At 37.0% G+C, this 25,412-nt stretch overlaps 2 protein-coding genes across 3 annotated transcripts; both read right to left on the bottom strand.

Moving 5' to 3' along the window:
* Positions 1-389: 389 nt before the first annotated feature.
* On the bottom strand, positions 390-5,855 carry avpr2b.1 (arginine vasopressin receptor 2b, tandem duplicate, 1). The gene is made up of 2 exons (XM_049479498.1): positions 4,415-5,855; positions 390-1,694 (listed from the first exon to the last, which is right to left on the bottom strand). Exons 1-2 carry the CDS (start codon positions 5,376-5,378, stop codon positions 1,495-1,497), a joined length of 1,164 nt encoding a protein of 387 aa, XP_049335455.1. The 5' UTR covers positions 5,379-5,855; the 3' UTR covers positions 390-1,494.
* A 1,637-nt stretch (positions 5,856-7,492) lies between these two features.
* trnt1 (tRNA nucleotidyl transferase, CCA-adding, 1) lies at positions 7,493-25,367 on the bottom strand. Of its 2 annotated transcripts, XM_022667722.2 has the most exons (9): positions 25,249-25,367; positions 22,297-22,435; positions 20,508-20,701; positions 18,536-18,674; positions 18,309-18,435; positions 15,525-15,718; positions 9,990-10,243; positions 8,230-8,467; positions 7,493-8,046 (listed from the first exon to the last, which is right to left on the bottom strand). In XM_022667722.2, the coding sequence occupies exons 2-9, from the start codon at positions 22,433-22,435 to the stop codon at positions 8,036-8,038; spliced, it is 1,296 nt and encodes a 431-aa protein (XP_022523443.2). In that variant the 5' UTR covers positions 25,249-25,367; the 3' UTR covers positions 7,493-8,035. The 2 variants fall into 2 exon arrangements, with proteins under 2 accessions (XP_022523443.2, XP_022523442.2); XM_022667721.2 differs by having other exon boundaries at positions 7,493-8,467.
* Positions 25,368-25,412: the final 45 nt, after the last annotated feature.

Below are 25,412 nucleotides of genomic sequence, written 5' to 3'. Positions count from 1 at the left end.
CCTCAGTAACTGCTGTGATTATATATGTTCTATATGTTACAGTATGTCACACATCTCTGCACCTTATCCCCTCTATACACTTTATTATACCGTATCGGTAGTGCACTGTCCTGTCTTTAAATTGTCTCGTCTTTTGTATTTATTGTATTTATTGTTATTTAGTGTTATAATTTTATAATTTTATGTTGCACTGTCGTCACTCCTGCACTTGTCTATTGCTTGTGGTTCTATGTTGCACCATGGTTCCGGAGGAACGTAATTTCATCACACTGTGTACCTGTACTCAGACGTAATGACAATAAAAGCCTCTTGACTTGGTGCAAAAATTCAAGCAGTTCAGTTTGATTATATTCCAGAGGTTTTTAATTTAGTAAAATCAAATAAACTCATCAGTTTTAAGTGTCTCTTTTATTTTTGCAGTTAATATAATAATACAAATACAAAAATACTGTAAGATTTCATTCAACCCTGAGGATTTATCTGTGCTTAAGACACGTTCATACACATTCAGTCTTACAGTGCAATATGTACATTAACACAAACCATTAATATATTTACATTTACAAGGTTATTCTTTTTACAGAAGTGGAACAATGTAGTGTTAGGAGTCTAGTCCAAGGACTCTTATAGGTGTAACACTGTATCAAGTCACCCAGATCAGGAATTGAACCCCAGTCTCCCACATGATGTGGTAGCTGACAAAAAGTCAGTGGTGTTATCCACTGCGCCACACAAAATACAGTGTTTGGACAATGAAACTGAAACACCTGTCATCATGTTAGTGTGGGATTTTAGGTTTCATGTCTAAATTGGAGCAGCTTGGTGTTCAATCTTCATTAATTACACATTGCACCAGTAAGAGCGTGAAGAGTGTGAAGGTTCAATTAGCAGGGTAAGAGCACAGTTCTGCTCTAAATATTACAATGCACACAACATTATGGGAGACATACCAGAGTTCAAAAGAGGACAAATTGTTGGTGCACGTCTTGCTGGAGCATCTGTGACCAAGACAGCAAGTCTTTGTGATGCATCAAGAGCCACGGTATCCAGGGTAATGTCAGCACACCACCAGGAAGGACCAACCACATCCAACAGGACTAACTGTGGACGCTGTAAGAGGAAGCTGTCTGAAAGGGATGTTCGGGTGCTAACCCGGATTGTATCCAAAAAACATAAAACCACGGCTGATCAAATCACGCAGAATTCAATGTGCACCTCAACTCTCCTGTTTCCACCAGAACTGTCCGTCACCACAATCAATTATTGTGCTCTAAAACCAGGTGTTTCAGTTTCATTCTCCAACCCCTGTATATTTACTTAAACAAAACACAATCACACATTGACCAAATGGAACTAATAAGTGGAAAGGTTCAAAATAACAAATAATTACCCTTAACAGCTTCTATTTACATCATGTTTCATGTTTTATATTTTACATTTCCTCTGAATGGTTGGAATACATCATCTGTCGCCCATCCAGGCTTTTCTTTCTTTTTACCTACAGTCAGAGAGGCTCTTGAAGCTCAGGTAGACGGAGCTGAGTATAGTGGCCTCTTCAGACACTGAGCACTTCTTCTCTTTGTGTCCAGAACAAAGCTGTGGTTTGGGGAGATCTCCACTGAAGAGCAGGTAGATGCAGGGATTAGCGCAGCTGTTCAGACTGGCCAGCAGCATCAGGATGGTGAAAGTAGCAGCTGCAATTAAAAACAGAATAAAATTAATGTGGATTATTCATACATCAAAAAGAATCCAACAAATATGCATCAAATATGATCTATTTAAAAGCTTTATTTATTTTATTGTTGATAATTATGGCTTATAGCCAATAAAAACCCAAAAATTGGTACTTTTGGCAGTGTTGGCAGTGTGCCAAATCCTGCTGGAAAATGAAATCTGCAAGATCTGTAAGATTTTGCAGGAAAACAAAACTGCACTGACTTTGGACTTGACATAACACAGTGGGTGTGTATGCATTTTTTACATTGAAAATCTAAAATGTGCTTTATTTCTACTACATTTCTTCCATCACATAGAAAGTCCACTAGACCAGAATGACTAAGTTTTAAGTTTTTGTGACTTTTTACAGAAATAAAGGATATGAAAAAGAGTTTATCCTGCTCTTATTGGAGGCCATTTCTTTACTACATTAAAAAAACTAAAATGTGCCTTACTACTTATTTCTACTTATATTTCATTAATCAAAAAGAAAAGAAAAACTGATTTGTCCCAAATAATGGGGTGAAAGGTTTGATATATTTGAGTATTTGTTAGAAGAGCTAATCTGAGAATTTCACCAAAGAAAAAACTTGCACGCCCAATAACTGTGGTAAACTAATTAATAAATTTAAGACATAATAAATAACTATATATAACTGTATATACTAGTGCTTTAGTTCAGTTAAAAAAATAAAAGTTTATTATTATTTCTTGAAATAAACCCATGAAAATGAAAATGAAAACCCAGAAAATCAGTGTCTCAGAAAATTAAAATATTAAATAAGACCAGTTGGTACTTTTGGCAGTGTGGGCAGCGTGCCAAGTCCTGCTGGAAAATGAAATCTGCATCTTATATCTCATTAAAGTTGTCAGTAGCAGAGGGAAGCTGTAAGATATGAAGTGCTGTAAGATTTCGTGGGAAAACAAAACTGCACTGACTTTAGACTTGATAATAAAACACAGTGGATCAACACCAGCAGATGACATGTCTCTTTAAACCAAAAAAAGCAGGGTTAGGTTATAAAATATACTGTATATCCCAAGCTTTGAGCATCCCAAGGAGCACTGTTCTATACATCTTTCAAAAATTAATGAAAATATATTTTACAACTGTTTCTACAAACCTACCAAGTCATGGCCATGGTCCACCAACATGTTTAAGGAGGTGCCGTGGTCAGACAAAACAAGCGTTTAACTTTTGCCTTAAATATAAAGCTCTATGTGTGGCAGAAGAGCTCTTCAAGGAAACAGGAGAGTTGAGGTGCACATTACATTCTGTCGTGATTTGATCAGCTGTGGTTTTATGTTTTTTGGATACAATCCGGGTTAGCACCCGAACATCCCTTTCAGACAGCTTCCTCTTACAGCGTCCACAGTTAATCCTGTTGGATGTGGTTGGTTCTTCTTGGTGGTATGCTGACATTACCCTGGATACCGTGGCTCTTGATGCATCACAAAGACTTGCTGTCTTGGTCACAGATGTTCCAGCAAGACGTGAACCAACAATTTGTCCTCTTTTGAACTCTGGTATATCTCCATAATGTTGTGTGCATTGTAATATTTAGAGCAGAACTGTGCTCTTACCCTGCTAATTGAACCTTCACACTCTGCTCTTACTGGTGCAATGTGCAATTAATGAAGATTGAACACCAGGCTGCTCCAATTTAGCCATGAAACCTAAAATCCCACACTAAAATGATGACCGGTGGTTCAGTTTCATTGTCCAACCCCTGTATATCAAGTCTAAAGTCAGTGATTTTTGGGTTTTCATCGTCATAATCATCAACGATAAAATAAATACATCTACATATAATATATGAGTTTCATATTTTGAACTGAATTACTGAAATAAAGTTTTTGCACTGGTACATTATGTCTTTTTTTACATTGAAAATCTATATCTTTATTTGTACTACATTTCTTGAATCACAAAAAAAGAAAGAACTATAGAGAGTGTGCTCTCTCGGACTAGACAAGATTGGGTATTCGAACCGTTGATCCTATTACTGTACATATAGGATCATAATGTCAACACCTTACTCCACTAGACCACTTTCAGATTAAGTGTTTAAGCTGTTGCGATTTTTTAAGAAAATAAAGCATTTTAAAAAGTGTTTTTCTTACATTAAAAGAGAGAAAATAACTAATTTGCCCCAAATAATGGCATGAAAGGTTTGATATATTTGAGTATTTGCTGGAAGGGCTAATCTGAGAATTTCACAAAAGAAAAAGCAAGCCAACACAGCTCTTTTTTTCTCTGTGTCTTGTATGCCCAATAACTGTGATAAACTAATAAACCAATCCAATTTTACATTGAACCAGCTTGATATTTATTATCAAGAAACATTTTCTACTATATCTAATAAATTAAGCCTAATATATATATATATATATATATATATATATATATATATATATATATATATTGTTTTTTTGTTTTTTTTTTTATAATGTGTTCCTAATTGTATTCATGTCTTTAACATTAATATACAATGTAGAAAATAACTCTTAAATCTTACAGCACCTCATGCTTCTTCATGTGGATTTCATTTACCAGCAGTATTTGGCACACTGCCCACACTGGCAAAAGCAGCAATTGGTTTTATACAATATAATATAATTATAATATATTTTCTGAGACACTGCTTTTTTTTATTCGCTGTAAGCCATAATCATCATTAATAAAAGCTATACTTACACTCAGTGGGCGCCTCGGTGTCCCACACGGACCACAGCTGCACGGTGAAGAACGGAGCCCAGCAGGCCACGTAAGCGAACACGATGACCACGCTCATCCTCACGGTCTTCACGCGCGCTCTGGAGAGCCCCGGTGCGCGCGCCTGCGCCTTCTCCTTTTCCTTGTCCTTCTCTTGTCCGCGCGCCTCTACGCTCCGCCGCGCCTCCACGCTGGCGCGCACCGTGCGGCAGATGCACACCTGGCACGCGAGCACGACTCCCACCGGCACCACGAACACCGCGAGCGTGGTCCAGGTGACGTACGCGCGCAGCCCCCACGGCTCGGCGAATTCCGCCCAGCAGTCGAAGACCCCCGGAGCCACCTGCACGCGCGAGAAGATGAAGATCTGAGGGAGCCCTCCGGCCAGAGCCACGCACCACGCGGCGCCCACCGGCGCGGAGCAGCGCGCGCGCCAACCCCCGCGCCTCAGCTGCGCCATGGGGTCGCAGACCGCGCGGTACCGGTCCGCCGTCATCGCCACGATCATGTAGGCGGACGCGAACATGCCCACGACCTGCAGGTACTTCACCAACCGGCACACCGGGTCAGGACCCACGAAGCGGTCCGTGATGTCCCACACGAGCTGCGGGCACACCTGGAAAAACGCCACGGTCAGGTCAGCCACGCACAGGTGCAGCACGAACACGCGCATGCGGGAGAGGCGCTCACGGCGCTCGCGGCGGCGGCGCAGGAGGAGCAGCAGGAGCGCGAGGTTGAGGAGCGCGGCGGTGATGAAGATCACGCCCAGGAGCGCGATCTCCACCCGGGCCAGCTGCTCGTCGCGCGGCGCGTCGGTGGGCTGCGCGTGCAGCCGAAGCTCCGGGCTGAGGATGCTGAGGTAGCTGTGGATGCTGTGGTTGCTGAGGTAGCTGTGGATGCTGTGGTTGCTGAGGTAGCTGTGGATGCTGAGGTTGCCTAGAGACATCCTGCTTATCAAAGTAACGTTACCACTCTCACGCGCGCGCAGACAGACGGCATGCTTTGATGTTTAGAGCTCGGTCAATGAGTCTGTTGTGATCTCTCTCTCCTCTCAGGTGTGTCTTTCTCAACTGCAGCCTCTGCTCATGATGTTATGGTGATGGTGCTGAAGGCTGATGGGAGGGTAAACTATCAGCCAATCATAGCACAGCATTTTGAAGTGGGCGTGGATTGAGGAGACACTTCATAAAAACCTTTTAAAATAGTTTCTGAACATACAGTACCAGCCTTATACCCCAGCACATTTTATTATTATTATTAGTAAATAAAGTCTATATTTATCTCAATATTTTGAGAAACTAAGTCATTATTTTGAGATACGATCTCATTATATTGAGATAGCATGTCATTATTTTGAGATACTACCTCATTATTTGTAGATACTAAGTCATTACTTTGATGGTGAAAAAAAATAAGTTTCTCAAAAGTATTTCAAAATAATGACTTTCTTTCTCAAAATATTGAGATAGCAGTTGTAATATGTAGAGAAGTATAAACGTACCATTCTGACTCCCTATTGGTTTATATTGTGATCCATCACCCCTGCACACGACATTTAACATTTGTTAAAATAAACAATAAATCATTCACTTCATTAATAATATTAACTAATGTTTGATAAACTAGAAACAAGTGCATTAGTTAATCTTCTTGTCATTTGCTTATGAGCTGCAGCTCTGCATACAGTAATTGCTAAATATTTATTATAAAATATTAGTTATAAATATATTTGGCTGTGAAAACACTTATGCAGTGGTAGCCAGTTACTTGTTTTATTTAATAATGTCCATGTCACGAATGACCCAGGCAGGGAGACGAGGAGGCGGACACAGGTGCAGGTAAGGGCGATATAAATAAATTTATTAAATAAATAACAAAGAAAGACAAAGAAACAAGTAAACATGTAACAAAGATAATAAACCAAAATACTAACAAACAAGGAACTAAAACAAGACAGGATTAACTAAACTGGGCAAGGGAAATATATACAATGGAATAAACTAATAAACTTCAAGCAGGGGTATATACAAGGAACTAGGGAACACGTAAGTAAACAAGAAACTAGAAACATTAAACAAGATATAAACGAGAAACACGGGACTAAGGCTTAGGAGACAAGAAAACACTGAGAGAGACTATAAAACGGAGAGAAAGACAAAACGACATGGGAAGGTGCAAAGACCGACGGAGACAAAGTGGTAGACGAGGGCTATTTAAAGAAACAAGAAACACTCTAGAATTGGAAACACCTGGGGAAGGGGCGGAGCTACAAATGAGACACAGGTGGAAATCTACTAAGACGGGAGACACAGGGGAGCACAGGTCACGTGGGGAAGACACACAGAGACACGAGACAGGGCTAAGACCTGACAGTCCATGAACTAATATAATATTATATATTTTACATTTTTACTTCAATTGGAAATACGGTACATCTGTACATGGATTAGAATTATTTCAGTTTCACTTTACATCAGGTATATATTTATTTACTGAAAGTGTCAGTGCACACTCACACATATATATAAGATGAAATAAAGCATATTAAGCACCATCCAGACTAATATTTAAGCATAACTGCAGTACAGCAATGCAAATGACAAGAAGATGAACTAATGCAGTTGTTACTTGTTTACCTAACATTAGTAGTATATATATATATATATATATATATATATATATATATATATATATATATATATATATATATATATATAGTATATAATAATAAAGTGTATGATTTATTGTTCATATTAACAAATAATGTGATTACACTTCTAATGTGAAAGTAACATTAATTATTGCTGTAGTTCTGTGTTGAATTAACGTTTTCTAAGCATTGTTAATTTATTACCTTTAATGTCTTATTCATGGTAACTAATGCATTAATTCATGTAAGTAATAGTTAGTAAACATTTAATGTAAAGTTTTACCCACTTTTACTTAAAGAGTGAAAAGATGGAGCTGATGATTTTGATTTTATGTTCTTTTTAAACCCTAATATCTAAACTTTTACATACAGAAAAATAGACAAAAGACAAAATCACACACTTTTTGTAATTGTTTTTTTTTTTAGTTTTTTTTATTCTTTTAGTTGAAAAATGAACATTACATGTTACATAACCTCGCAAACTCCTTCAGACAAACAACTCCTTTTAAGAGCCGGCTAAATTACTCCTCCTCCTCCTTCTCCTCAAACAATAATTACACCATCTGTTCAAATGATAGCGGTGCAGCCTCTATAATACGAGAGGGCAAAATGTCACAATAAATTAAGAAAGCAAACAGGCTGGAGACATCAGATGCGTCAGTGTGAAACTGCTCTTCAAGATGACATGAATAATGGATGAACAGCAAATGCCAAAGTAATCACTGATAAGTGAAGTGTCTGTCCATCACGTCGGTGACGCATTCACCTGGCACCAGGCTTATTGTTCACTTTCTCCACTCTTTTCTATTCTTTCTATTCTTGGCCAGATCCTCTGAGGTGCTGTCAGCTCTTCCACAAAGATCCTGTCCTTCAAGCATGACCAGAATTTGCTTAAAGCCTTTTAGATTATTACCAACGTCCCCAAGCGCCATTCCACTGAGACACCTAGGAGATTACCAACAGTCTGTACAGAAAAGCACATCAAAGATTTATTAATCTCATATACAGCCAATATTTACCTCCAGCTGTAAAGAACATGGAGGTAGGAGTGCCCTGAACCTGCAGACCTTCTGAAACTCTGAAATAAGGCATTACAGCCTGAATTTGTACTGAAAACCCAGTAAAATCAGCTTCAATCAGGACCTACTGATGGTGCTCAGAAGTTCCTCTTTGCTCAGCTGGTACCGACTCTTCTTCCACTCGTCGCGGAGCTCCTGCAGGGCGGTGCCGATCTCCTTGCCCGAAGTGATGCCCAGTCGACGCAGGTCATGCCCGCTGACCGGGAAACGAGGGATAGACCAGCGTCTCAGCTCAGCCAGAAGCTTCCCCTCACCTTGGTACTTCAGCAGCTCCAGCACTTTGCTATGGGCGTCTGTTTCTCGACTCTGAAAACACAGTCAGACAGAAGCCTTATCAGCTCAGTTTCTGTAACTAATTCACACTTAAAGTGAATAATTTTTCATTGAGAGGGTCTAATGTCCTCTAAATTTAACTGCAGCACTCAAGTGTGTGTGCTTACTGCACAGATATGTTAAAACAAGAGGCCAAATTGCACAAAAATGCACTTAAAATGATGAGTTTCCTTAATTTTACCAAATTGAAAACCTCTGGAATATAATCAAGAGGAAGAACTGCTTGACTTTTTTTATGCACCAGGAGTAAAGGTATAAAGTTATCCAAAAGCAGTGTGTGAGACTGGTGGAGGAGAACATGATGCTGAGATGCATGAAAAAAACTGTGATTAAAACCCAACCAGGGTTATTCCACCAAATATTGATTTCTGAACTCTTAAAACTTTACGAATATGAACTATGAAGCTCTGCGTCTTTTTTGTTATTTCAGAAATTTCTCATTTTCTGCAAATAAATGCTCAAAATGACAATATATTTATTTGTAATTTGGGAGAAATATTGTCTGTAGTTTATAGAATAAAACAACAATGTTCATTTTACTCAAACATAAACCTATAAATAGCAAAATCAGAGAAACTGAATCCGAAACTGAAGTGATCTCTTTTTTTTGCAGAGCTGTATATAATGGTTAAAAAGAGAGAAAATTTAATTAGGTTTAACAAAAAAAAAATAACTAAAATAATTAAATATCAAAAATACGAAAATAACTAAATATCAATGATCCAACATATATGACATTATCAAACAATCATAATAATGCCATCCATCTAAGACTTTAATATAGAATAAAATAAATTATATTTGGAAAAAATAGAACAGTGGATGCACACTCACACACACACACACACACACACACACACACACACACACACACACACACACACACACACACACACACACACACACACACACACACACACACACACAGCTTTTGTAGTAGAATATACACAAGCATTAACTTATGTGCATAATGAATAATGCCAGACGTGGACTTTAGAGGGGTATAAAGCTTCCAGTATTGAGCTGTGGGACAGTGGAAGAACTGTGCTCTCTGGAATGATGATGATGGAGCTCCATCCAATATGTTTGGACGTGCTGATCACCATACAGCATCCTGATCTCAGATACTAAAAAATCTAGAAGAAAGCCTACCTGGACAATAGAGACAATTATTTCAAAAAAGCAGGGCAAACTCTTTGCTAAAATACCCTTAATGTAGAAAGAAATAATAAAAAACAGGCATTTCAACCTTTTTGTCCATATTGTGTATTTATAATATATATAATACTTCTTAAAAAATGTGTTGTAACATTGATTCGATTTTCTATTCAAATTTTCCCTCGTAAAAATAAACACAAAATATGCACACCTTTTAATGAATTAAAAGATTATTGACAATAATTATACATTTAGCCGGTCACTACTTTTTTCCTCCATCAAAACACAATGAAAGAAGCCTGAAAGTTAACACAGAGAGTTATATAAATAAACTCACGTCAATAAGGAAGTCTGTGAATGGCTTTATCTCATCATGCTCATCCTGGCTCTTCACCAGGTCTCGTCTCTGTTTAACCAGAAACAGGCCGAGGGTTTTCTCCTCTCTGGAGATCTTCAGCCGCAGGTCCAGCCTCTCAACGTCGTCTGAGCCGCGGAAGAGAGCCGAGAGAACCGTCATGGGTTTAGGAGAGCTGCCCTCTGACCTCTGGTAGACCTGCTTCATCTCCTCAACATTGCCCTCTGCTGGAAGACCTGGAGGACAACAAGTATATAAATATTTATTTTGACCAATAATTTTATGAAATGTTTTTTACTTTATAAAATAATTGTATTATGCATGTGCTGCATTTAGTCTGTTCTAATTCTGTAATGCTGCATTGTGAAGCTATATTTCTGTTGATGAATATCACATCAGAAGATACAGGTGTTGGAGAATGAAACAGAAACACCTGGTTTTAGAGCACAATAATTGATTGTGGTGACGGACAGTTCTGGTGGAAACAGGAGAGTTGAGGTGCACATTGAATTCTGCGTGATTTGATCAGCCGTGGTTTTATGTTTTTTTGGATACAATCCGGGTTAGCACCCGAACATCCCTTTCAGACAGCTTCCTCTTACAGCGTCCACAGTTAATCCTGTTGGATGTGGTTGGTTCTTCTTGGTGGTATGCTGACATTACCCTGGATACCGTGGTTCTTGATGCATCACAAAAACTTGCTGTCTTGGTCACAGATGCTCCAGCAAGACGTGCACCAACAATTTGTCCTCTTTTGAACTCTGGTATGTCACACATAATGTTGTGTGCATTGCAATATTTAGAGCAGAACTGTGCTCTTACCCTGCTAACTGAACCTTCACACTCTGCTCTTACTGGTGCAATGTGCAATTAATGAAGACTGAACACCAGGCTGCTCCAATTTAGCCATTAAACCTAAAATCACACACTAAAATGAGACAGGAGTTTCAGTTTCATTGCCAAACCCCTGTAAATCAGAAGGCATATTCTGTTGAAATGCAGACAGTAAGAGAGACAGATATCTATAAGTGTATAAGACTACAGTATACAGGCTTCAAAATTGTTTTAACCAATAATTTTCCATTTGTTTATTCATGATTTTTCCATGCCTTTAAGGCAAGATTTTATTACCATACATTTTTTTTAAACAGTGCAGTAATAGACAATAAAACCAAAAATCATCTAAAACTAAAATGAATCTGACATTTTTTAATATAACTGTGTATGGCTAAATTATTGCACTAACTCTGAGCTGATGTATTTGTTAGATCAAAACAGATTTTCTCCATCGATAATAGCAATAAACATCGATTGCTTTTTTCCAATTCAACGTTTTTTTTCCAGGTTTTTCATGACCGTACGAACCCTGAGTAAGTCTTAAGTCTTAACCATCATCCCCAAATCCACATATATAGTTAGGCTCTTATAATTGTAGTATGGTGTATTATTTTTATTATCGTTTATTACTGTAAGCTGCTGCTCCCACAAAACACCAAGCAAGACACCATGGGGTTTAATGAGGAGCAGTGATTTCCTAATCACTGCCTGACAATATATATCTTACTCACGCCCACACTGACCGACATGACCACGCCACCAACTGTGCATCTCCTGGTCTTACTGGCACTGTGACATTAGTGAGACCTGAACAGTAGGATATTATCTATTACAGCATCAATCACAGGACTGATCACACACTGTACAGAAAGATAAACTGGTCCAGAGTTGCACTAATTATCCCCAAGAACTTCCACTGATGATGCTGATTAGGAGCAGTGTGTGTGTGCTAAGTCTTTCTCTCCAGCACATCTCAAAGATTCCCCATGAGTTTCAGGTCCATGTGTGAAGATGATGATGATGATGATTTTATACTTCCTAAACTCTGCACTCTTTCACAATCTGAGCCCCATCAATCCTGGCATTGTCTAAAGCGTCACATCAATGTCAAAGGTCGGGGGCACAAAAATAACAGGTGGAAGAAATTAACCAGAGTGTTTAAACATTTTGCGTGTGTACATTAACTTCTCGTAAGCACCAATGTGAAACTCGCAAGCAAAAAAAAAAGGGAATTGTCATATATCACTCTCAAACTTAATTTTTCTCCTCTCAGGTGTTTATTTTCCTCTCGAAATCACAGTTCTCCTGCAAAATTACATGCAAATTACCAAGTTTTTCTTCGAGTGAGTTTTTTTTGCGCACAAGTTTTAAAGGGGTGGTTTTGACAGTTTAGGGGCGGGGTTAGGGTCGCTTCCCTCAGCGAATGCTATTGGCTTATACCTCCAGGGTTTGTGAGCGATATTCTGTTCAGTGCGCACACGATTTCCTTGTTTTTGCTCACAATTTTCACATTTGTGCTCACGAGAAGTTAAAGCTCACCTTCCGTCGTTTTTTCTTTCATTTTAAAATGTCTAGTTGTGGTCTCTAGTATGAATGAATGACATGTGAGCCGTTTTTGTAAAAAAAAAAGTGCTCAGGTGTCTCTGTATAGCTCTTTTTTAATGGACTGTTTTAGGGGTGTGTCCAAAATGACCGGATTCCAGCTTTGCTCATGAATATTCATACATGCAAACAGCATGCAAATATCTCTCCTCTGATTGGCTAGGAGCACTGCGACGCACCTCCGCCGCTCTGCCGCTCACTGCCTCCCACCTCCTAACTGATGAGCGGTGATGTTGCGTCGCTTCAGCTCCGCCTCTGGGAGTTTCTCGAGCCAAGGTGGGCTGGTCTGTGAGTTTCTGCCTACGTAGGCAGAAAGATAATTCAAAATTCACCCGTTTTTCGGAGGGGGGGAGGGGGATTTCTTTGCTTAGCTCCTGCAGACAATGGGGGCTGCAAAACAGTTTAATGTGCAGGTGTACACATTCAACTCGGAGAGACCTACTGTATTCCACAAAAAACAAGAAAAATCGGATTTTCGCGGAAGGTGAGCTTTAACTTACACACGCAAAATGTTAAAACACGCTGGTTAATTTTTTTTCACCTGTTATTTTTTTGCCCCATCTTTTGACTTTGATGTGACGCCATAATTGTCCTCTTGACATATTCCTGTTCCTTCAGAGAAGAACAGACTCAATGTGAGTGCTTTTCCACCAAAAGAACTTGAATCTTGAATCAGTTTTGTTCATGCTTATAATAACCGTGGTGCTCTTCAGCGAATCAGCCCACGTTTCCACCAGTTTTAGTGAAACGATCCGCACAAGGCTGCGTCTGTGAGCTGATGTATCAGAACCGAGTCACTACGCTTTCCTCCGAGCGTTAGCGCTGAGATCGCCGGTTCAAACCTTTCAAATCATGCAGCTTGCCATCAGCTGCCGGAGCCCCGAGAGAGCACAGTTGGCCTTGCTCTTTCTGGGTGGGTACAGTGGATGGCGCTCTCTCTTTCCCCTCATCACTCCTAGGGTGATGTTGATCAGCACAAGGCTGCGTCTGTGAGCTGATGTATCAGAACCGAGTCCTCGGGGTGTTAGCGCTGTGATGCTACTCGGCAATGCTGCATCAGCAGCAGCTCAAAAAGAGGCGGAGTCTGACTTCACATGTATCGGAGCAGGTGTGTGCTAGTCTTCACTAATGATGGGGTGTGCTGAATGGGTATGACAATTGGCCAGATATATTGGGAGAAAATGAGTAAAAATAATATCAACATTTATACACGCTACATTTTAGTTTTCAACCAGCTGAACAAACAATAAATTGAGAAATTAGGTTTTACAGTTTTTGGTTTTCACATTTATTTAGCAACTGGTTTTATATATTAAGACTGTTCACAGCTTCAATCAAAGCTTTTTTTTTATCAAAGTAACAGGTTAAAGAAAACAATAGATCTATTAAAACGAATAGAAATAAATAAAAAGGAGCTTAAATCAATGGATTTTAAAGTAGTGTGGCCAATGTCGACTCATTGTCATAGCGCGGCCAGCATCACTTGTTTTAATCATGTTTGAATCACGTTTTATTCATGTTTTATTTTTTTTTTTTTCATTTTTTATTCATGCTTTATTCTTATTTTATTTTTTATGTCCATTTTTATTTTTATTCTCTTACATGTTTTTCTCTTAGTATTTTTTAATTTTCTAATTTATTTTCCCACAGTACTTTGAATGACCGTTGTGTATGAAATGTGCTATATAAATAAACTTGACCTGCCTTGTCTTAAGAATGCTTTCTTATTTATTTATTTTTATTTCTTAAGAGCCAATACTAAAAACCTGTTTAATAAACCAGATTTAGCTTTTGATATTTACTCATTCTATTTTTTTTCCACTTTTAGTTTTACAAATTAAGCTGCTTTCACACTAAATGCAGAAAAGTCATTGCTCTGCTTTTAAACACACTGTTTTTGAAGGGAGGCACAGAACAGATATGAATTTTCACTGCATGAATTTCAGTGAGGCAGAAGTGCAGGATCATACTGATATCAGCTCTTCCTCTCTGTGTATTGGTCAGGAACAGCTAATCTGCTGTATCCTATAACCCACTTCTGATCCCAGAGGGTGAGCGCTGAGTGTACCTGCCAGGTGTGTTCACAGCAGCAGGAGTGCATAAGAAGTGCAGGTTTAAGTGCAGGTACTGCCTCCCTGATGTTCTGGGAACCACTAGAGGGTGCTTCACAACCCACTGACTGAGGATTTTTAGAGAGTTCAGAAATCAATATTTGATGGAATAATGATTGATGACTTGAATCAGTTTCTCTGATTTTGCTATTTTTAGGTTTATATTTGAGTAAAATGAACATTGTTGTTTTATTCTATAAACTACAGACAGCATTTCTCCCAAATTCCAAATAAAAATATTTTAGTCATTTAGAGCATTTATTTACAGAAAATGAGAAATGCCTGAAATAACAAAAAAGATGCAGAGCTTTCAGACCTCAAATAATGCAAAGAAAACAAGTTCATATTCATAAAGTTTTAAAAGTTCAGAAATCAATATTTGGTGGAATAACCCTGATTGGTTTTTAATCGCAGTTTTTTTCATGCATCTTGGCATCATGTTCTCCTTCTCCACCAGTCTTACACACTGCTTTTGGATAACTTTATGCTGCTTTACTCCTGGTGCAAAAAAATCAAGCAGTTCAGTTTGGTGGTTTGATGGTTTGTGATCATCCATCTTCCTCTTGATTATATTCCAGAGCTTTTCAATTTGGTAAAATCAAAGAAACTCATCATTTTTAAAGGTGTTCTCTTATTTTAAGTCGTCTCTTATTATTATTCCATAGCTGTATATATTAGGGTTGTCGAATTAATGTGTTCATTTTGATGAATTACTTACAGAACAAATATCGCTGAATTATTGACCTATTTTAAAGGATTTTATATCATTTGGATTTTATTATAGGGAGTTGTTCATTATAGGGAGCTTTTAAGTCAATCATTCAATATTTAATTTTACAGTTTAAAATACTTTGATGATGAATGCGATTAAATGCATGCAATGTAATTAATATATATTTTTTTATTGTCTGACATCACTGATATATATATAAATGTATATGAATAGAAATGTTTGCGTATATCTGACCTATGTACTCAGCCAGTCCTAGCTCATGAATGAGCTCCAGCAGGTGAGCAGCATGGTTCCCCACCAGCATCTTCTTCAGCTCCACCCAGATCCTCTCCCCGGAGATTCCTGCGAGCCCCCGGCCGTTCTCCCGGATCGCCTCCAGCGTGTCAGGATCATGCTGGCCGGGTTCAGACGCCACACGACCGTAGAATCTGCAGAGTTTTTAGAGAAGCCACAAAGAATGAGCATTTACTAAAGTACTACTAAGAGAGAGCTTTCTTATCAGTGTTAAATCAACAGTGCAATTCACACAAAAGAAGACTCTAATAGTCTAATAAAAACTGAAATCCAATTAACATAATGTCCATTACATTGGATGCTTGATCTTAAAATTTTTATTTTAGATTTGATATTGACCTTTTTACTTTACAAATCGTCAGTAAACAGTAACATTAACATGATAAGTGTTTTAAATCACATAAAATGAGTAGAGATTATTTCTTACTTGGCTTTGTTGGCTCTAGTGCTGCATGCACTAATGTGTGAGTTGTGTTTTTCTGATGCAGCAGTTGAGGCTAAGCTATTGTCATTTTTTCGTTGGCTTATTTAATGTTCTATTCTGATGGACAATAGGCTTTAATTAGTGTTATTTGCAACAAAATAAAGGATGCAGGCTCTGAAAGGGTTAAAATAGCAGATTCAGGATCATGTTGATGCTCCATTGACTGTAATAAGGAGAGTAGTAGTTCTTTTATTGCCAGCCTGGGCCAGAACTAGGGGCGGATGAAATTTTTGATTCTTCAATGCAACTTGATTCGGATGTGGACGATTCTTAATCGATTCACAATTGACAAAAAATTATTTTCTAGACATTAGCTAGAATCAGAGACTGTAAAAAAGATGGACGCCGTGTCGCCGTTCCCATTCATTCAGTGAAAATGAAGCCAAAATCTTCCGCCATGTTGGCGATCCTGATACCCGAGCCTGCGCAGTAGAGACCAGAGGAGGGAAAGACTTCGGAGAGACCGCCTACTCATTTAAATAACCCCGCCCCTAAGGGCTGCCTCGAGGTCACAGGCTGCAGAGCGGGGCGGAGCGGAGCTGACGTTCTGTTATTGGTCCATAACCAGCACTTTTACAATAACCACACCTTTTTTGAATAGAGCTGAATAACGTTTATAAAAACGAATTCTGTGGGGATATAAAAAATTGACAATATAAGCAGAGGTTACACTAGCTGCTGCATTTAAATAATGGAGGTAGAATTACAGTATATTAAAAAAAATGTGATTGAAAGTTGTTCTGTTTTGCCGTTGAAACCTATGGGGATGGGTGTAGTTACACAGCTTTCTGCAACCGAACAGCAGGGGGCGCCCGACCTGTGGTGGCTTCACTTTTGAGGGACGATGCTCTGTCCAGCTATACACAGTCTATGGCTAGAACTAAAAACGTAATGATGACGGCTCCTCATTCAATCCCATTCAAATGTCTAAATCTCTGCTTTATGGTCTCGGTCTTACTTCTTATTTTATTTTTTTGCAGCTAAAGCACTTTATTTTATATTTTAACTACTTTTAATAACACAATATTAGCTGTTCTCTTACTTTTATCTTCATAAAAAAAATTCAAAATGTTGTTTTAATAAATTCTCCAACAAATAATGCATGTTACTGATGTTGTTCTTGTGGTATTATTATTATTATTATTATTATTATTATTATTAAAAGGGAATTATTTATTTAATTATTAATTTATCCACTCTAGGAACCCATTCCTGTGTGCAATTATATAAAGCATTATGGAGCCTATTAAAATGTGTAATTTCCTTTTATATATTTTGCACAATACTTTTTATATTCATACGCAGACCAAATTTACACAGATCAGCCACAACATTAAAAGCAGCTCTGTATATACTTATATACTTAAAGTGCATATAAGTATATTTTGTAACTTATTTAACATGAAAAAGTACATACTTTTAGCATTAAAATGAATACATACTTAAATACATACATAAATACATTAAATGTACTATTCTGGAACAACCTGCATCAACTTAAGTGTATTTTAGTTGTAATTAAGCTACATTTAAATACAACATAAAATCATAAGGTTGTGCTTTTGAGTGCTTTTTTTGTATAAATTCTTCGAAGTTAAGTAGATTTAAGATGTGTTAGATTTAGATGTGTTTTTTTTTAAACATCATTTTTAGTAAACTTGAAGTATATAGTAAATGTAATATTTTGTGTATTGATGCAATTTAAACCATATTGCTTAAAAATACGTTTTATGAACACATATTTAATGTGCATTTTCACTAACTATATTAAAAAGAAAATGTACTTTTAGTATTCTTTACATAATTTGAACAAATATGTTTAATCCTCTTAAGTATACTTTTTTCCACAAGGGTATACAGTACACTAGTCAGCCATAAGAAATTTAAATCACTTTTTGTTTCTCTTATAGCTGGTTTTAATATTATGGCTGAAGCTTGTTTCACCATTACCCTTCCAACTTCTAAAAATCCTAGATTTTTGTATTAATCATTTGATTAATAAAAATAGTGTTAAAGAGCATGTTAAATAGCAGAATTTATCAAGTATTCATGCAATGAGAAAAAAATAAATTTAGTATATAAGAAAAAGATGCATGAAAAATTATCGATATTTGTTTTATAATCGGATCACCGACTCTGAATCTTAGTCAAATCAAATCGTAAGTGGTCTAGAAATTTCCATCTGCAGCTACTAAAGATTTGCAGTAGCAAATTCTACAGTATTAATAATACCATCACACCTGAAGTATCTCAGAATTCGCAGGTAATCTTCCTGAATCCTAAGAGCAGCACTTCCAACAAACCGGACTTTTCTCTTCTTCAGATCCTCATAACCCTGGAAATAATCATACAGGGTCCCATCCAGCCCTACAAAACAAGCAAAAACACATCAAAGACAGATATCAAACACAGATGCTCACCTTCACTGCAATATTAAATTATATAGACAATCACAAGCCTGGATTACCAAGAAACATTGAGTTAATAGTGAGGTCTCTGCGTTCTGAGTCTTTCTGCCAGTCTCTGGTGAACTCCACTTCAGCATGTCGTCCATCAGTCTGCACATCCACTCGCAGGGTGGTCACCTCGAAGTTCTCATTATGCAGCTGCAGCCGGAATAAACCAGGAGAACAGACAGACACACACATGGAGGGTTTAAAAAACACATCACATATGAACACATTCTCCCAGCATATGAACAGTTTCTTCCCACAGCAGTCAGACTACTGAACTGCTACATCAGCCTTATTCCTCACTGTGACTTAAAGCACTTTGTTAATACCTGTATGTGAGCATGTCCATAGCTTTTTTATAAATATTTTAATACACTTTTCATGGTACAACACTGTGGTCCTAAACACGAGATAACAGCATGGCCTCCATACACATGGCTGGGCACGTGCTTGTAAACACATGATGATGATTTTTTCGATTAGTCAACGATTATTTCTGCCATGTCCTTCATCTCTAAAAACAATAAAAAACAGCTGAACATGAGATTTAAAAGGCATTTAAATGTCTGGATGTTGTTTAAACATGGAGAGTACTGACATTTACTGAGGATATATGTAATCTGTTGTGTTTGTGAGTGAGCCCATTGCCAATCTCCTATTGCGCTTCTGTCCCCAGCACTTTAATGTGTAATGCAGGACTGTTACAAATTAGAGATTAATCGACACTGAAATTTGTAGTCGTCAAATTTAAATAATCATCATTGTCGATTATATCGACTAATCGTTTCAGCCATAACAGTTCTGCACAGATATTTCCAGTTAATTACCAAAATCACTTGTTTAATTCCTGATAAACTTTCTTATTTGCCGTTTTAAAGGCCATTTAAATGTCTGATTATATGGCCTATTATTTTGCTGTTTTTCTCGGGTTTTGAGTGCTTGGCTGATCCAGCGCTGACCCAGATCTCGGTCGGTCCGGATCTCTGAGCGAGACAGCGCCTGGGTGGGGTTGGGACTGGTGACACCACAGGTCCTGCATTGTTTTATATTGCGATATATATTGATGGAAAAAAAATATTGTAAAAATGTTTCCATTTTTTCCAATATTGCGCTAACCTTAGGGGTGGGCGATATGGCCCTAAAATAATATCATGATATTTCATGGAATTATCGCGATAACGATACTCTTGGCGATATGACAAAAAAGTAAAAAATACACTACTGCAACAAATCAAAACTTACATTTCATTATTGTATACAATATGATATGGCACACCTCTAGCTGAGATATTAAAAAATACAAGAATTTTAGCAGATTTGTAACAGAAGTCAATGATTCAGAATGCCATGATACTAATAATAATAATAATGCATTCCAAATATCTCCATATATCCAGGATCAAAGTAAAATAAATGATACTGGACAGATATAATCTGTCTCTAGTAGATATATAATAGGAAATGAGAAATGTGTGAATTTTTCTTTTGCTTAAAACAGTCAAAAAGTAGTACCCTGATGTGATAATTAGGGGTGAGTGTTATGGCACGATATTTCAGGGTATAATATCGTTCACGATATTCAAAAATGTTGGCGATATTATCGCGTACGATATGATATGTCACACCCCTAGCTGCCTTAATTACTCAAATATTCACTATTCACTGTATACCTGTAACTCTACCTCTTCACTACTTTACTTTAACTGATGCTCTCAAACACTTTATTAAGAGACAAGAAATTCAAGTAATTAACTCTTGATGAGTTCAGCACAGCTGTTAACTGAAAGCCTGAATTCCAGTTGACTCTACCAGCAGATCCAGCAGAGATGTGTAAAACTAACTAACTGTCTAATCTAAGCAAGACGACAGTACATTATCTACCCTTTACTTTGACTTTAGAGAGTTTACGGCTGTAAAATACTCCACTGTTACAACATTACTGAAAAAGCAAAGCCGATTATGAAGTTATATTACAGAATCTCTTACCCTGGCAGTGATGGTCCCGTGTTTCTCTCCTTTGTTATTGATCATTCTGATCCCTGCACTCTGGAACATGCGCTTCATTTCTTCAGGAGTTGCTGTTGTGGCAAAATCTACATCTTCAGGTCTTTGCCCCGACAGCAGGTCCCGCACTGCCCCTCCCGCGATCCTCAGCTCAAACCGGTGCTTCTCAAAAATCTCTGTAAAAAAACAGGAATTTAGTTTTTTGAGCATTAGATTGAGTAGAACCCGAACTTGTTTTTTAAGCATATTTTACATACACTACCCAAGTAAGGAGCTTTTTTAATCATTTATAATTTATAATCCAGCTGACCCAGCCCAAGCTTGTGCACGTTCTGCCTGAGCCCGGCCCGGCCCACCCCATAAACTGTCATTTTACGCCCGCGCCCGATTTAAACAAGACATTATTTACCAAGTAGAGCGCTAAAACTGAGCTTTTTAAAACATTTTTCAGGCCTTTAAAATGAGCGAAAACCATTTAGAATGATGTTAATTAGTTGCAAGATCTAGGAAATTTATTATTTTTTTCTGCGGGTCTTAATTAGTGCAATCAACGTATAACCCCCTGCAATAAACAAAAACAAAAAAAATGTCAAAGTTATGTTTTAATGTTATGTAAAGCTATAACGTATAATATGTTGGTCTTTTAAAAAGTAGTAAAATAGTGAAACATTAAAAAAAAAGTTTGAACATGTCTTTTTTTTTTTTTTTGAAAAACGAGTGTATATTAGGGGTGGGCGATATGGCTCTAAAATAATATCACGATATTTCAGGGTATTTTTGCGATAACGATATTCTTGGCGATATAGGAAAACTAAAATAATTAATTAATTTCAGGAATATAGTATAATAGTATAACAGTATAATCATAATGTGGCTAAATAAATAATATAGCATAAAATAATATAATGCAGCAAAAAATATTGCAGAATATTTAGTGCATGCATATAAACTGCAAACTAAAACAATTATACAATAAATACACCTAAAGCTTCACAGTAAATAATAGACTACTTTTAAGACAGACCAGCCCTATTATCACGATATGGATTTTTAATATCATGATATTTCTGTGTCACGATATATTGTATACAATATATCATTGCCCATCCCTAGTGTATATCCTGATTAAACTATTACCTAGAGGTAAGAAACACCATTGCACTTAATATTGATAGAATAATTAGCAATGTAGTTAGTAATAAAATATTCAAGCTGTTTGTTAGGATTTTTTAAATAATTATTATTTTGGATATTAATTGGATGGTTAAACATGCACCGGATCAAATTGACCCAGGAACACCATTGCTGTTTCTGACAAATGACCATAACAGGAGGGTTAAAACACTTTCCGAACAAACTATTTTTTATTTTAAACATATAGCCTTAGTGCAAAACACATAAAACAACAATAAAGCTACACACTGCACATTTATTTAATCTAAATAGACCAAGAACAATAACAAAAACATAAAACAGAGTTTAATTTGTTACTTTGCTATATTGGGATCATCACGTCATAGCTTTTTATAAAATAAAAAAATAGTATTAAAAAACCCGACCCGAGGAAAGTGTTGGGAAATCTCAGCTTCAGATCAGGTCGGGTTCAGGCAGAGAATTTAAGCTATAAATTCTATGCCCAAACCTTCTAAAGTATTGTATTATATTTCATACAAAGAAAACTATTAATCATGTTTTAATTGTAGGTAGTACTGCAATTCAATATAACTTTAAAGATATGACAGGTGGATTATTTTCCCATATTCAGTCTTACCTGCCAGGCCGTTCAATCCATCAGTGAACAGAGACTCAAACTCCTTGGTTTTCAGCTGCATGGTGAAGAGATATCGGCGAGTCCAAACACAATGTATTCTGTTGAGTAGCTTAGGGTTTAGGAATATTCGTCCCCACATCTGTAAGAGAACAGTTAGATTTTTAGTAGTAGTTTTAGTAATTTTCTGTTAATAGAGCTTCAGTCGTTGACATGTGGCATTACAGTAAGTTTCTGTTTGTGTGTTTAGCGCCATTTTTAAGGTATCCCGTGGTCAGGCTGTACTGCAGTCAGCCTTATTTTACCTTATTTTAAATCACTTTCCTTTATGAAAATGGTGCGCTATCGTGTCTATCCTCTGAAGTAGCTAATTCTAATGCTAATATTACATTCATGCAATGTTTTGGATTAGGCTAGCACACAACAGGAGGGCAGGACAGCAGAAACAGAGTTAATGTGTCTCATTAATACTGCATTAATGCAAGACTACATCAGACCTTCATTATTATCACACTCACTATTTATTTTAAATAAAATTTGTTTAATTCTAGGATTGATCTTTAAGGCTTCATTGAAGTTGTATTTTACAACTAAAATGTGTAATATATTAGTGAACTCTTGGTTAAATGTGAGGAAGTAACAGAAGTTAAGTCTAAGTTATCTAATTTTCTAAAATCTCTCATATAAAGTTATTACACTAAATGATCATCAATGCACTGCCTGGTGTCTGAGACACAGTTTCACCAGAGTTTTGAGAAGATCCTGGGTCTAAAACATGTTCTTAAAATCAAATATGATCAACATAATTAAGCAATTCATGCAGGGCTTTATACAATTAATATAAAAAATATATAGATAAAAAAGTCTTCAGGGCAATATGCACAAGTATCATTGATTACAGCAGCTTACCTTTACTGTTAGAATATTCAGATTGTGTTGTTTTTGGTTCTTTAGCTGAAATGAAATAAAACTCTGTGGGTTTTAAAGACTAGTTTGAGAAGTGTTTACAAGGTATAAGCACTTGTGCTGTGAATAATATAAAATCTGTAATATTGAGATAATGTTACGAGGCTGAATGCAGCAGAACTAGCATTTCAGTTAGTTGTATCAGGTTGTATTCATTAGTATTTTTAACAGATAAATTATTTTGCTTCTGTTTCTCTAGTTTTATTGCTTTAAATTTTATTTAGGATAATAAAAATAAGTTTCTACTGCTTTCATTGCACGACTTACAGAAACTATACCCTAAACATGGCATTTTTTCACAGGAACTATACCTTAAATATGGAGGTTTGTCACAGGAACTATACCTTAAACATGGTGCTTTTTCACAGGAACTATACCTTAAATATGGAGGTTTGTCACAGGAACTATACCTTAATCATGGCATTTTTTCACAGTAACTATACCTTAAATATGGAGGTTTGTCGCAGGAACTATACCTTAAATATGGAGGTTTGTCACAGGAACTATACCTTAAACATGGTGCTTTTTCACAGGAACTATACCTTAAATATGGAGGTTTGTCACAGGAACTATACCTTAAATATGGAGGTTTGTCACAGGAACTATACCTTAAACATGGCGTTTTTTCACAGGAACTATACCTTAATCATGGCATTTTTTCACAGTAACTATACCTTAAATATGGAGGTTTGTCGCAGGAACTATACCTTAAATATGGAGGTTTGTCACAGGAACTATACCTTAAACATGGTGCTTTTTCACAGGAACTATACCTTAAATATGGAGGTTTGTCACAGTAACTATACCTTAAATATGGCGTTTTTTCACAGGAACTATACCTTAAACATGGTGCTTTTTCACAGGAACTATACCTTAAACATGGTGCTTTTTCAAACAGTAACTATACCTTAAATATGGCGTTTTTTCACAGGAACTATACCTCAAACATGGTGCTTTTACACAGGAACTATACCTTAAATATGGAGGTTTGTCACAGGAACTATACCTTAAATATGGAGGTTTGTCCCAGGAACTATACCTTAAACATGGCGTTTTTTCACAGGAACTATACCTTAATCATGGCATTTTTTCACAGTAACTATACCTTAAATATGGAGGTTTGTCGCAGGAACTATACCTTAAATATGGAGGTTTGTCACAGGAACTATACCTTAAATATGGCGTTTTTTCACAGGAACTATACCTTAAATATGGAGCTTTTTCACAGGAACTATACCTTAAACATGGTGCTTTTTCACAGGAACTATACCTTAAATATGGAGGTTTGTCACAGTAACTATACCTTAAATATGGCGTTTTTTCACAGGAACTATACCTTAAATATGCCGTTTTTTCACAGGAACTATACCTTAAATATGGAGCTTTTTCACAGGAACTATACCTTAAACATGGTGCTTTTTCACAGGAACTATACCTTAAATATGGAGGTTTGTCACAGTAACTATACCTTAAATATGGCGTTTTTTCACAGGAACTATACCTTAAACATGGCGTTTTTTCACAGGAACTATACCTTAAATATGGCGTTTTTTCACAGGAACTATACCTTAAATATGGAGGTTTGTCACAGGAACTATACCTTAATCATGGTGGTGTTTTGGTGACCCTAACCATAGTAAACACACGTGACTGTCAACGACCGATTGGTACCACACGTTTATAAGTAAAAACACCAGAAAACAGATAAATATCTACACTTATAGCTCGATATTACTTTCATTTCACTGTCAACACTTCAATTCATTAACTTATTTCAAGACTGCAAAGTCGAATTATCCGTTCCACCTTAAACCCCATAGAACCAAGTTCAGCATCTTAAGGTGGACTGGATAATTTTCAGACATCGGTTTGAAAATAGCTTTTAAAAGCAGCTAAAAACTAGCTAAACATAACTAGCTCTTGTTCACACTGAATACAGAACAGAAGCAGATATATTTACTCAGAAAACAGCAAAAACAACAGAAATACCTGAGAAAATGAACAGCGCAGTTTCACTTGACTCGGGTTCTGCTGACATGCCGTCAGACCGCCATGACAACCTCGCGCATGCGCGTTTCAGTTCCACGTTCCGGAGCCCAGACCGGAGCGAGCTCAAGCGACCAATCAAATCGCTTAACGTCACTGATTAGGCG

This window comes from Astyanax mexicanus, chromosome 5 (assembly GCF_023375975.1).
Source record: "Astyanax mexicanus isolate ESR-SI-001 chromosome 5, AstMex3_surface, whole genome shotgun sequence".
NCBI classification, from domain to species: Eukaryota; Metazoa; Chordata; class Actinopteri; order Characiformes; family Acestrorhamphidae; genus Astyanax; species Astyanax mexicanus.
Note: the sequence above shows the minus strand (reverse complement) of the source record. Positions and strands in the feature narration are given on the sequence as shown.

Excerpts from the sequence above, each read along its gene's own strand:
- avpr2b.1 (XM_049479498.1), bottom strand. The coding sequence starts at position 5,378 with ATGTCTCTAGGCAACCTCAGCATCCACAGCTACCTCAGCAACCACAGC. Across the intron at positions 1,695-4,414 it reads CACCGAGGCGCCCACTGAGT|CTGCTACTTTCACCATCCTG; the intron begins GTAAGTATAGCT and ends TTTTAATTGCAG.
- trnt1 (XM_022667721.2), bottom strand. The coding sequence starts at position 22,435 with ATGTGGGGACGAATATTCCTAAACCCTAAGCTACTCAACAGAATACAT. Across the intron at positions 18,675-20,507 it reads ACGGGACCATCACTGCCAGG|CTGCATAATGAGAACTTCGA; the intron begins GTAAGAGATTCT and ends TTCCGGCTGCAG. Across the intron at positions 15,719-18,308 it reads CGAATTCTGAGATACTTCAG|ATTCTACGGTCGTGTGGCGT; the intron begins GTGTGATGGTAT and ends AAAACTCTGCAG.